Below are 13,785 nucleotides of genomic sequence, written 5' to 3'. Positions count from 1 at the left end.
TCTCCTGACTGTCAGCTTGTAATTGATCTCTCTTCATCTCAGCCTCCTAAGTCAATGCCTTCCAATATTTCTTCCAATCTGCCCTCAGAAACTGAAATATCTGCTTCTATTACTCCTGCACTATCCCCTAACCCAATAACTAATTTCCATCCTATGCTTACTCGCGCAAAATCTGCTAAACAAACTAGTACTGGTTTAGTAACCAAGCTCTTTACTACCCAACCTGAACCTTCCTCTGTGAATGAAGCTCTTGCTTGTAGAGAGTGGAGAGAGGCTATGCAAGAGGAGTTTAATGCCCTCTTAAAAAATAAGACATGGATTCTTGTTCCTAGAACCTCTGAAATGAATGTTGTGGGTAATAAATGGGTTTTTCGCACCAAGTTTCATGCTGATGGTTCCTTACAAAAATATAAAGCTAGATTGGTGGCAAAAGGATTCCAGCAAACTCCTAGTTTAGACTACTTTGAAACCTTTAGCCTAGTTATCAAACCCTCCACAATTAGGATCATTTTTACCCTTGCTATCTCAAATGGTTGGGACATATAGCAATTTGATGTTAATAATGCTTTCCTTAATGGAATTTTGAGTGAAACAGTTTACATGAGTTAGCCCATTGGTTTTGAGCATCCTGAATTTTCTTCTTATGTATGCAAACTCAATAAGGCTTTGTATAGTCTCAAACAAGCCCCAAGAGCTTGGTTTGACAAGCTCAAGCAAGCTCTACTGAATAGGGGATTTCAAAATTCAGTATCAGACTCTAGCCTATTTATTTTCAAGGATTCGGTTCAAGTTCTCTACATTCTCATCTATGTAGATGACATCCTCATCACTGGTTTAGAGCATTCCTCCATTTTGAAAATTGTGACAGATTTAAACAGTGAATTCTCATTAAAAACACTTGGCTTTGTTGGTTATTTTCTTGGGATAGAAATCTACTAGAAGTACTGAAGGTATTCATCTCAAGCAAACCAAATACATTGGTGATCTACTAGTCAAAACCAAAATGCAAGATGCTCATCCTTGTCCAACTCCCATGGCTGCCGGGACAAAGCTTTTCTCTTCTGACAGTGAATTATTTAAAGATCCCACTTTATATAGAAGTACCATTGGAGCCTTGCAGTATGTGACATTGACTAGACCCGATATAAGCTTCACAGTCAACAAGCTTAGTCAATTTCTCCAAGCACCCACTGAACTTCAGTGGCAAGCCTACAAAAGAGTGTTAAGGTACATAAAAGGAACTCAATTCCATGGTTTACAGTTCAAACCAGCAACTACTCTTTGTGTTGAGTGTTACACAGATGCTGATTGGGGAAGTAACCTTGATGATAGAAGGTCTACTAGCTGGTATTGTATCTACTTGGGACCTAACCTTGTTCAATGGAGTTCTCGCAAGCAAAAGGTTGTTGCTTTGTCTTCAACAGAGGCTGAATACAGAGCTCTTGTGCAAACAGCAACTGAACTGGCTTGGTTAGACAGTTTGTTCTCTGAATTAGGTGTTAAGGTGACTACAACTCATTTAATTTGGTGTGATAATCTTAGTGCAGGAGCTTTGGCAGCCAATCCTGTTTTTCATGCTCGAACCAAGCATATAGAAATTGACACACATTACATAAGGGATCAGGTTCTAGCTAAGAAAGTGATAGTGCAATATGTCCCTTCCAAATTGTAGATTGCGGATGTTCTGACAAAGTCATTATCAGTAGCTCAATTTCAGGAGCTAAAACAAAAACTTAAATGTTGTTGAAGTGAGTGTTTCTGCTGACAAAAATGTTAAGTAGTTGACTGGGCTGATTGTTGAAGTGAGTATTTCTGCTGACAAAGGAAGTGAGTGTTTCTGCTAACAAAAAAAAAGTTAAGTAGTTGACTGGGCTAATGTGCTATTGAAATGCCTCTATTTCAGCTTTTTTTTTTAGGGGTGTAGCAGGAATAAAAATGAAGTTGTTCAGAATCCAGAATTTAAGTTGACAATTAGTTATTTTGGAAATGAAAATGAGTTTGTGGAGTGTTGTGAAAAATGCAGCTTCAAGCTTATGGAGTTGTGCAGGTTGTGAAGAGTTGTGAAAAATGAAGTTTTTAGAGTTGTGGAAAATGCAGTTTCTTTTAGTTCGTGAAAAACACAGTTTCAGCTTATGTTTGTGTGAATACTGCAGTTTGTGAAGTATTAAGAAAACAGGATATGCAGGTTGAGAAGTGCTTTGTTTTGTGCAGTGTGAGAAGTGTTTTTTTTTGTGTTGAATTTTGCAATTTGCAAAGTGTTGAGAAAACAGGATATGCAGTTTGTGGTTGTTTAGTCTGTTGAAACAGACTCTGCAGTTCCAGCTTGAGCTAATGCAGTTTATGACAGTTTGTAAATAGCTTATGGCAATTATTCAGTTGGAGGTGTATGCAGTTTCAGTTTGGAGAATATTGTAGTTTGTGAAGTGTTGAGAAAACAGGATATGCAGTTTGTGGTTGTTTAGTCTGTTAAAAAGAAACTCTGTAGTTCCAACTTGAGCTAAGGCAGTTTATGACAGCTTGTAAATAGCTTATGGCAATTATGCAGATTTATGGAGATCTGCTGGATCTTATTGTGCAGAAAATGGAGATTAGAGTGCTGCAACTGAGCAATTGTTTCTTTAGCAACTGAGCAGCTTACAGTTCTGAAGCTATAAAAATCTGATATGTAGTTATGAAAATGCAGATAGCTATGCAAATACAATTCTGAAGCTGTAAAATCTGGAAATTAGACTGCAGCAACTGAGCAAACTATGAAAATGCAGATAGCTATGTAAATACAGTTATGAAATTGTAAAGTCTGAAGCTGTAAAATGACTGTTGATGTGTACTGTGTTGCTAGAAGAAACAAGAGGTCTAAAGAAAAATGTTAACTTTCAACCGTATGAGGAGTAGTCTAGTTTGAGGGGAAATGTTAACCATATGACACAAAGGGTGCAAATTGTAGGTCTGTAAAACATAAAGGGTCATACAGGAGCTTGCCAATGCGCTGTCGTTTTGAGTTGACTCTTTTAGTTAATCACTTGAGCTCAAACAAGTTGTTGCACTTTACTTTACCAATTCTCTCTTTCGTGTATTCTCTCCTCTGTATATAAGAGAGATTTTTTATTGTATTCTTAATTCATTCAACTTAATATACAAATCAGATCTTTCATTTTCTCTCTTACCTAAATCTTCACACTATTCTTCTCAAACATAACCCTAGCAACATCCATCCTTCCGTTAGCAACAGCAAGTAAAAAAGCGGTATCCTCATCATCATTTATAATAGTCAATTCTTCTTTTAGCATTTACTTTATTAGTTTACAAGTGAAGAAGTTTAACGACATAAAAATGAGAGGATACTCAAAACAATGCATGTTTAAAAAATTAAAATAAAATAATGCTAATTTACACAATAAGATCTAAACATATCAAGTTGGTTTTCACAAGGAAGAGATGTTTATTAATGTGAATATTACTAGATAATAGCCAATTTACACTATATATATATGTTGAAAATTCAAAAATATTTTATACATACATGTGATATTTTAATTAAAAATTATATATTGAAACGTATTTGTTAAAACAACAATTTATCCAAAAAGATTTCAGAACATTAATTTCCAAATTAATGAGAATAGTTAAATGAGCAAATAAATTTAATTTATCATGTAATACTTTATCTATATTTCTCCTCTTTTTCAAAAATAAATACAAGTTACTATATTAAATAAATAATTATATAATAATGTAATATTCTTATATTAGATCAATATTGATAATGTTTTCCTTCTTTATGTATGCTAAAAAAAAAAAAAAAAAAAAAAAAATTAGTCCTCCCAATAAAAGTATAATAAAAATAAAATATTTTGTTGATAATTAATATCTTGCATCAAGTAAATATGCAGTTAGAAACTGAAGAATTGATCATACTTACCTGTCAATATTTTCTTATCCATCTGTTCTAAAGGTCTTCCAATTCTATGAAGGAACTTCACCATCAATTTATGGCCCCTCTCAGCTGCTTTATGAATGGGTAACATTTCATTCTTTCCGCGAATATTCGGTAATTCTAAATTCTTCACAAACATTTGATTGGCTAGTCTCACATTTCTAAATGCAGCAACAAGAAAAAAAGCCGTATTGCCATCCTTATTTTTAATAGACAAATCTTTTCTCTTCATATATTTTATTAGTTCTTTTAGATTTTGAGTAGAGAGTAAAATGAGAGTTTTTATTAATTGGGTAAAAAACTAACATTCTAGAAAATACAATATGTTTTAAAAGCTTAACTCAAGCTCTAACTCTAGTAAACTCAACTAACACTTAACTAACTATAGTTACAATTATGTTATATTAGTAACCAACTTAACACTACTCTACTGAAGTGTATTAAGCTAACTGAAGTGTGCAACTAAAGTGTGTGTTGAACTGTTGAGCTACCAGAACTGATAATATCTCCAATACCCCACCCCCCCCCCCCCCCCCCCCCCTCTCAAGTTGGTGAGGAATAAAGATTAGTGACTCCCAACTTAGACAAAAAATGATAATGCAACTGACTCCCGAGTGACTTAGTCAAGATATCAGCCTTTTGCTCTCCACTAGGAACATATTTGGTTTGAAGTACACCAGCTTGAATCTTCTCTCGAACAATATGACAATCAATGTCAATATGCTTGGTGCGTTCATGAAACATCGGATTAGAAGCAATATGCAAGGCTGATTGGTTATCACAAAAAAGAGGGACAGGAGAAGAAAGAGGATAGCCAAGTTCTAAAAGCAATTGCACCAACCAAACAATTTCACAGTCTGTAGAGGCCATGGCCCTGTATTCAGCCTCTGAAGAAGATCGAGACACTATGACTTGCTTCTTAGACTTCCAAGATAGAAGTGACTTCCCCAAGAACACACAAAAACCAGTAATTGACCTCCTTGTTAGTAAACAAGAAGCCCAATCTGAATCACAATAAGCATTAAGCTGGGCAGAATTTTCAAAAGGAAAAAATAAGCCTAAACCAGGAGCATTTTTTATGTATTTGACAATCTTCAAGGCTGCTTGCATATGAGACACTTTAGGAGCATGCATAAACTGACTTAACATATTGACTGAATAGCTCAAATCTGGACATGTCATACATAAGTAGAGAAGTTTACCTATGAGCTGTTGATAAGGAGCAGCATTAGGTAACAAGGGATCTCCCGAAATGTCAAATTGGTTATCATAATCTGATGATGTAAACTTTACATGTTGATCAAGAGGGATAAGAGAAGGTCGAGTGCTAGCTAAACCAGTAGTGGATATCAACTCCAAGGCATATTTGCATTGACAAATAGAAATTCCCTTATCAGATCTTGCCACCTCTAAACCAAGAAAGTATCTTAGCAGCCCCAAGTCTTTAAGTTTGAAATGTGAGTGAAGTAATAGCTTAGTTTTAGCTATCAAGGCTGAACTACTACCCGTGAGGACTATATCATCAACATAAACTAGAACAGCCACCATTTGATTACCATCCTTCTTTACAAATAATGAATAATCTAATTTGGATTGAGAGAAACCACCTTGAACCAAGGCAGAAGTAAGCTTGAAATTCCAGGCCCTAGAGGCCTGTTTTAAACCATATAAAGACTTGGTAGGCTTGCACACAATATGTTGTCCAGAGGGCTTAGGAAAACCTTGAGGTAAGGTCATGTAAATTTCTTCAAGTAAGTCTCCTTGCAAGAAAGCATTATCAACATCAAGATGATATAAAGGCCAATTGTTTATGGAAGCCAAAGACAAGATAGTCCTAACAGTTACCATTTTAACAACAGGGGAAAATGTTTCCTCATAATCAATCCCTGCTTGTTGTGTGTAACCCTTTGCCACTATCCTAGCCTTATACCTCTCCAAGGTTCCATCGGCATTAAATTTCAGCTTGTACACCCATTTACATCTAATTGGATGTTTACCAGGAGGCAAGGGGACCAATGACCAAGTATGATTATCTTTTAAATCTTTTATCTCTTTTGACATAGCCTCAAACCATTTAGGATCTTTGGAAGCTTGGGAGAAACTGACAGGTTCAGTTAAGGAAGAAATTTTGCTAAGACAAACTTGGTATTTGGGTGAAATTTGTGTATAAGAAATACAATCTGAAATTGGATACTTCATTAGATGAGTTTGTGACGAAGAAGAGAGTGTGGGGCAATGAAAATCTGTGGTCCAAATGGGTTGTTTGGTAATTCTGGTGGATTTCCTAGAAGGTTCAGGATGAGGATCTCTTAAGGATTCAGGTTCAAAAGTAAGATTAGGAACAATTGGTGGACTGGTAGGACTTGATATATGTGAGGAATTAGAGATCACAGCTGGTTCTGTTGTGGAATTAGTAAGGTAATCATGATGCAGAGGGGACATACTTGAATGTGTATGTAAATCAGATGTGTCAATGTCTAAGAAGGAATCTGATGGAAAAAGAGGCAAAGTTGATGTATGCAATTTGAAAGGAAATAAGTGCTCATAGAATACAACATCCCTAGTAGTTTGGATAGTATGAGTTTGTAAATTATGTAATAAGTAACCTTTTTTATTCAAAGAATAGCCTACAAAAACACATGGAGTAGAGCGGGGAGAAAATTTATCCTTAGGAGTAAGAATGGTAGAATAGGCTAAACATCCAATAACTCTCAAGTGTGCAAGTGAAGGGGGCTTGCCATAAAACTTCTCAAATGGGGAAAGACCATTTAACACAGGTGTGGGACATCTATTGATCAAGTAAACAGCCGCATGAACACAATGACCCCAAAGATAATGTGGTAAATTTGATTGAAACTTTAAAGCCTTGGCCACTTGTAAAATATGTCTATGCTTCCTTTCCACAACACCATTTTGTTGTGGAGAGTATGCACATGAACTTTGATGTTGAATGCCATACTTTTGGAATAATTCTTGACAATTTTTATTGAAAAATTCCAAACCATTGTCTGATCTAATGCATTTAGGTGTCACATAATGTTGATTATTTACCATAGTTAAGAAATGCTTTAGTATTTGAAAAACATCAGATTTAAATTGCATAAAAAACAACCATGTAACTCTTGTACAATCATCCACAATTGTTAAAAAGAATCTAACATTTCCATAAGTAGGTACCTTATAAGGTCCCCTTACATCCAAATGCAAAAGATCAAAAGCATGACTTGTACTAGATTGACTTAATGGAAAAGGTATTCTAGTTTGCTTTGCCAATGGACACACGGAACAATGGGAAAAATTGTCAATTGGCAAAGTCTTTATCATTTGTTTTTAAAGACAAAATTTGGTACATGTCCTGACCTTTGATGCTAAACAAGAAAATTAGAACATGAACTAGAAGAAATAAACTTGGAGTTAAGACTCGACTTATTTACTACAATATTGCAAACATTAGTGGTGGAAAGTGTTTAAGCCAGTGTATAAATGTCAGGATTGGGTGAGGCTGGTTGTGTAATAGGCATATAGAAGTATAAGCCTTGGAAGTTTCTACCAATCCCCTTCAACTTGCCACTCCAGAGGTCCTGGATTAAGCAAAAATCTTGATAAAATATAATGGCACAATTATTGGATGAAGTGAATTTTGAAATTGAAAACAGATTATATTTAAAATCTGGTAAATGTAACACATGATCAAGACTAAGATTTTCATCAAGTTTAACAGAACCAGTGTGTCTAATCCTAGTTTTGTACCATTGGGCAGACCAACATAAGTGTTTAGGCTAGAGTCCATGTCAATGGGAGAATTTAAGCTAGACAATCTACTGGTCATGTGATCTGTTGCTCCTGAATCAATAATCAATCTTCAGTTTCATTATAGCAAGAGAAGAGTGATGCTGCAATACCTGCCACGTTGGTTGAAGCTGAAATATTTTCCTTATGAAGCAACTGGAGGAGCTGCGAGTATTGTTCAGCTGAGGGAATTGTTCCAAGTGAACCTTTTGATGAATCTCTTGTAGAGTCAGTTGTAGAAGGTGCTTGAGCATTGCTCTGTGCTTGATTTGCCAATGATTTATTCTTGGATCCAGTCATCTTCCCTTTATGATCTGTTGGATATCCATGAATTTTATAACAAGTGTCTCTCTTGTGGCCTGGTAGATGGCAGAAATCACATTCTATGTAAGGTTCTTCCCCTTGTATTTAGGATTTTGATTTTGCCATTTCTGTGTATTTTGTGCATATAATACAGTAGTGACATCTGAACCAACATTAGTTCTTGACAAAATCCTCTGACTTTCATCTTGATTAACAATGGAATAAGCTTGCTTGACTGAAGGCAACGGCGACATCAAGAGTATTTGGCTTCTTACTATGGAATAAACATCATTAAGGCCCATTAGGAACTGCAACAATCTTTGTTCATTTAGGTGATCAAGATATGCTTTAGCCAACTCACTATCAGGTGGTGGTAAGCTGATCATGGAGCTCAACTCATCCCATAACGCTTTTAACTTGTTGTAATAAATTGCTACAGACATGGTACCTTGTGTGAGATTCACAATTTCCCGATGGATTCCATAGATTCTTGTTCCACTCACCTGATGATATTGCTCTTGTAAATCCTACCATACTTGATGTGCACTAGTGGAGTAAACAATTCCATTAAAGATTTCCTTTGAGACGGTGTTAAAAATCCAGGCCAAAACTAGTGAATTACATCTTTCCCATTGTGCACCTAAAGTTGAATCAGATGGCTTCTTGCATGTACCATCCACAAATCCCAACTTATTCTTGGCTCGAAGTGAGACTGTCATAACTCTATTCCAAATACCATAATTTTCGGTGCCTATGAGTTGTTCTGTCACTAGTACTGATCCCGGTGTGTCTGATGAGTGGATATAGAGTGGTGAGTTTGAATCTGTAAGACTCATTTGCGTTTCAAGACTTGTGTTTGCCATTCTTTGTAATTGCTCTGTTATTCACAAAACTGAAGAAGCAAATTCTCGTTGTCAGATTGAATTGATTTGTCGTCACACAGATTGGCGCCTTCAAGCAAAACTGACGTTGAACTGCACTGATTTGAGCTTTTGAACAAAACTGAACAAATTGATGGCTGAATCAAACAAATGAAGAAGTGAATTGAAGGGACTAAGCTTTTCTTCTTCTTGCCGATTTGAAGAATAAAAAACCCTAAAGCTCTGATACCATTTTAGATTTTGAGCAGAGATAAAATGAGAGTTTTTGTTGATTAGGTAAAAAACTAACATTCTGGAAACTACAATATGCTTTAAAAGCTTAACTCAAGCTCTAACTCTAGTAAACTCAACTAACACTTAACTAACTATAGTTACAATTCTGTTATATCAGTAACCAACTTAAAACTACTCTGCTGAAGTGTATTGAGCTGACTAAAGTGTGCAACTAAAGTGTGTGTTGAACTGCTAAGCTACCAGAACCGATAATATCTCCAATAAGTTCTTTAGCAAATGTAAAGGACTGTGATGCAATTGCAACATGAAGAGTAGTGTCCTCATTCTCTGATATCTTAGAATGTGTTTGGTTTATTATTTTGGATAGGATTTTGGGAATAATATTGGATAGTTGAATAGGGGAGTATTACGAGGTAAAATTTTAAAATTTATAAAAAAGCCTCTAGGTTTACTAGTTTAATTAAACACCCCAATGTATAAAATGAAAAAAATACCCCCACCACCTGCAATGCCAGATTCCGGCCACCACCGCTAGAATCTGGCCGAAAAATCTCGTTACGACACAGACCAGTCGGATCTGTGTCATAACGAGTCGTTATGGCCTTTTCCGGCTAGATCCACCATGGATCTGGCCGAAAAAGGCCAGATCTACGGCCTGCTGTGGCCGCGAAGGCCGGAAAGGCTAAAACGACGGCCATCTTTGACCGTTAACGATGACCATTTCTTTGGCCGTCGCTGACGGTGGATCTGGCTGGAAAAGGCCAAATCGGTGAATTACCAGCCAGTTCCGGTTGGTAATTCACCGTTGTGGCAGATTCTGGCTACCACCGACGGTGGTTGCCGAAATCTGGCAAGTATGGGTCACGGGGGTGTCTTTGTTAATTTTTAAACTTTTTTTTAAAGGGGTATTCAATGAAATTAATAACCTTATGGGGTCTAAAAGTAATTAAAAAATAGGGTAATATTTCTGGAATAATGTGCCAAACATTATTTGGAGAACATGATTGGGAATATGGGCAGAAATAATAAGCCAAACATGTCCTTAGCAGTCAAATATTTTGAATTTTCAAATATATCTTGCTTAAAAATATCCCGAAAAGCTGTGTTCCAGTCATTTCCCAATGTAACTATGTACAATTTTTCCAAGTCTTCATTTATTCTTGGACCATCTATAAAGGTGAAATTGGTACAGTAATATTAAAAATATGAATTATCTACAAAAAAATTAATTTAAATTATTTTATCTCTAATTATAATTCTCAGTAAATTTTTTTATTTAGATGTATATTTTATTCTGAATATAGATTTACTAATTAATATATATATATATATATATTATCTATATATATATATAATATTATATAACAATTAGGTAATTAAAACTATTGGTTTCATATATCTCTCAATTTCAACAAATATGTATTATATTAAAGGGGTTGAAAAAAAAAGATATATATTATATTTTTAATATTTTTATCATCTAATTCATAAATTATTGTATATTGTTTATAATAATTTAATTTTACAGAAAGAATCTTGTTTTAGATTTAAACCTTGAAGCACTTTCTGTTAGTGAATAATATATATAAATGCATTATTGTCAGAATGCATAATACATCCCCTTTTATCTTGTTCCCACTATTTTATTTCTCCAGTATGAAAATAAATTAATTATCTACATTTCTTTTCTTTATTAAAATGAAATATACAATTTTTTTATATATTAAGATTTTTTTTTATGTATGCTAGAAAAATTTAGCCCCTCAAAAGAAAAATTTTGATTCCACCAATGTATATTAATATCCATTGAATAAAGTATAAGAAAAATAAAATATTTGTTGATGACTAACATTAAAATTAATTTAATGAAATAAATATGCAAGTGAAATATTGGGATTAGTGCATGCTTACCAAAGAAACTCTATCCATCGAATTTAGAAATAATCTGTTCCATCTAATTAATTGTCATTATTTTTTTTATATTTAGAGTTATACTTTATTCTGAATATATCTACCAGTTAGGTAATTAAAACTATTATTTTTAGACAATAACAGGTAGTTAAATAAAAAAAAAAAATTCTTTTTTTTATTTCGAGAACTAACTCTACTAATGTTGTATATATGCTTTTTGTTATAATTAAATATTTGATAAATAGTTAGAAAAAAGAGAATAATATCACTCTTCCTAAATGATATGTAAAATTACCCAACTCTTAATGTAAATTTGATGTGTAAATGAGAAGTTGATGATATCCAACGCTACATGAGTATGATGAGACACATATCAATTAGGATGAAAAAAAAAAAAAAAAAAAAAAGCTAGAGTCTCAAGTAAATATGCAATTAGAATATGAGGAATAGTGCGTGCTTACCAAGCAAAAAAGTTTCATAGCTCCAATATAGAAATAATCTGATGCTATCCGCTTTTTGTAACGGTCCTCCAACTCTATAAAGGAACTGCACCGTCTTGTAATTGCCTTGCATGGCTGCTACGTACTGCAGCTTCTTTCAATTTTTTTAATGCAGCGTCATCCAATTCGTCAATTCTGATTGGATTATCTGTAAAGGTGAAACAATAACAAATTTAGTATTTAAATAATAATTGTGATACCCCGTGTTTTTGATACGTTTTATTTTGATTTGGGGTGCAGAGTGTAAACATTTGGAACTTTTGAGGATGAGTGAGGGCCAAATGGAAAATTTCCAGGATTAGTAAAAAATGGCCAGGGTTCTCTCATTTGGGGCAAAATCGGGAAAAGAAGCAAAAGTTGAAGATGAAGAAGAAGAAGAAGATGAAGATGAAGAGAAAAGAGAGAAAATTGAGAAGGAGGCCCAAATAATTGACTCAAGGTGAGTGAAATTCATCCATTCATGTCATCCTAAACCTTAGTATTTTCAATTTTTTCTCTTGTTCTTGGGGAAACCCTAATCTTTGATCTGTTTTAGGAATAATAGGTGAAGAGGAGTCAAGATCCGAGCATCTAAGATAAGAGGAAAGAAATTGGTGAGTGGAATAGTATAAATTTTGCATTAAATCATGTTTTGGAAAGTTCATCATGTGTGTTTGCATTGGTGGAGTATATGTGTGTATGTGGATGTTGTTTTGGTGTTGAATAGGTGTTGTTGATTTAAAATCCAACCAAGAATGTGGAAGCTGGCTGGTTTGATTGTGTGTTGTGTTGGAGTTGGAAGGTTGGGAGTAGAGATGTTGAAGATGGGTTTTGATGTTAGGGTTTTTTAAGTTTAGTTTGGTGGCAAGAAATCGTTGGTGGGATGAAATGTGTGAGTGATAAGGTGGTTGAGATGGAGAAAAACCCAGAAAATGGGTTAAACAGGAGTTGTGCCGCGGCATGGTCGCTTCTAGAGTTTATGGGGAAGGTTGTGCCCCCCCCCCCCCCACAAAAAAAATGTAGTGTATTCTGATACAATGTCTTATGTGAATACTCATGTTTTAAGAACTATTTGTATTACATTATGTTTTGCATTTTTATGAATTGTTTTGAAAACAGTCGCCCTCCTCTCGAGATCCTGATTCCCACGAAGTGCCCGAATCTGGTGGAGAAGGGAGAAGGGACTACTTGGCAGGGGCGTGACAATAATTCATTTAAACTGGTTATGACATTAATTGATAGGGTAAATATATTAAATATATTAACTATCTATACAAAGAGTCAACCTGTTTGTACGATTTAAATTTATACTCTCTACTCACATTGCTAACATTTGAAATTTTTTGTTTATGTACTAAACCAAACATAACCCTTTATAAATATTTTACTTAACTTTTTTAATTTAAAATTCAAAATTAAATTATTTCTAATAGTCAAAAATTACAAATTGTAAAATATTTATATTTTTGTAATGTCAACATTGGTCTCCTATGTTAATGGGTACTTGTTATGCCCTTACGCAATTAAAATAAACAAATTAGTAATTTTCTTTTTCGTTTAGCAAAACCAAAATGGTCATTAAAAAGTTTAAAGACATAAAAATGAAAGGATATTAAAAAAAATGCATCATTTAAAATATTAAAAAAAGACGATTAACAAGATAATATCCAAACTTATCAGCCTGGTCTTTGTGAGGAATAGATGTCACATGCTCTTCTATTTCTTCAAATGAACTATGTTTTGTTCTCTGTTTTAAAAACCAGACAGGACTAGCTGGTCGGATCGGGACCTGATAGCTTTTTCGGTCCAGTTCAGGTCTTAGGGGGTTTTTTATAATATTTTAAAATTATAAAGGTTAATTGTAATTTTATAGGGGTGTTTGGGAGATATGTCAAAAATTTAGGGATTAAGTGGTAATTTTTTTGGGCTTTTTAAAATAAATAAAAATTTTAGGGACTAATTGAACCTTTTTATGGGAATTTTTGTAATATATTAAAATTTAAGGGATTAATATGTAATTTTTTAAAAACAAAATTGTCGTTGACGTTATCCGTCCAACTGACCGGTCTAACTGGTTGGATCGATTGACTCGTGACCCGAGTAGCAAAACGAGTCGCCTTTTGGTTCGAGTTTTAAAACAATGGTTTTGTGACAACATCCTCACCTATTTCTTCAAATGACCCATTTTTTTATCCATCTATTGTAATCTTTGCTATTTGTTAGTCACAATTTTGTGATAAATCTTGTGCATTTA

The 13,785-nt window shown here is 34.2% G+C and overlaps 1 protein-coding gene across 1 annotated transcript; it reads left to right on the top strand.

Annotated features, from left to right (window-relative positions):
* The first annotated feature begins 1,003 nt into the window (after nt 1–1,003).
* LOC116123178 (secreted RxLR effector protein 161-like) lies at nt 1,004–1,672 on the top strand. Its single transcript, XM_031408986.1, has one exon. The coding sequence runs from the start codon at nt 1,004–1,006 to the stop codon at nt 1,670–1,672; it is 669 nt and encodes a 222-aa protein (XP_031264846.1).
* Nucleotides 1,673–13,785: the final 12,113 nt, after the last annotated feature.

This window comes from Pistacia vera, unplaced genomic scaffold, assembly GCF_008641045.1.
Source record: "Pistacia vera cultivar Batoury unplaced genomic scaffold, PisVer_v2 Contig140, whole genome shotgun sequence".
NCBI lineage: Eukaryota > Viridiplantae > Streptophyta > Magnoliopsida > Sapindales > Anacardiaceae > Pistacia > Pistacia vera.
This window is presented reverse-complemented; position numbering and strand designations above follow the sequence as displayed.

Excerpts from the sequence above, each read along its gene's own strand:
- LOC116123178 (XM_031408986.1), top strand. The coding sequence starts at position 1,004 with ATGCAAGATGCTCATCCTTGTCCAACTCCCATGGCTGCCGGGACAAAG.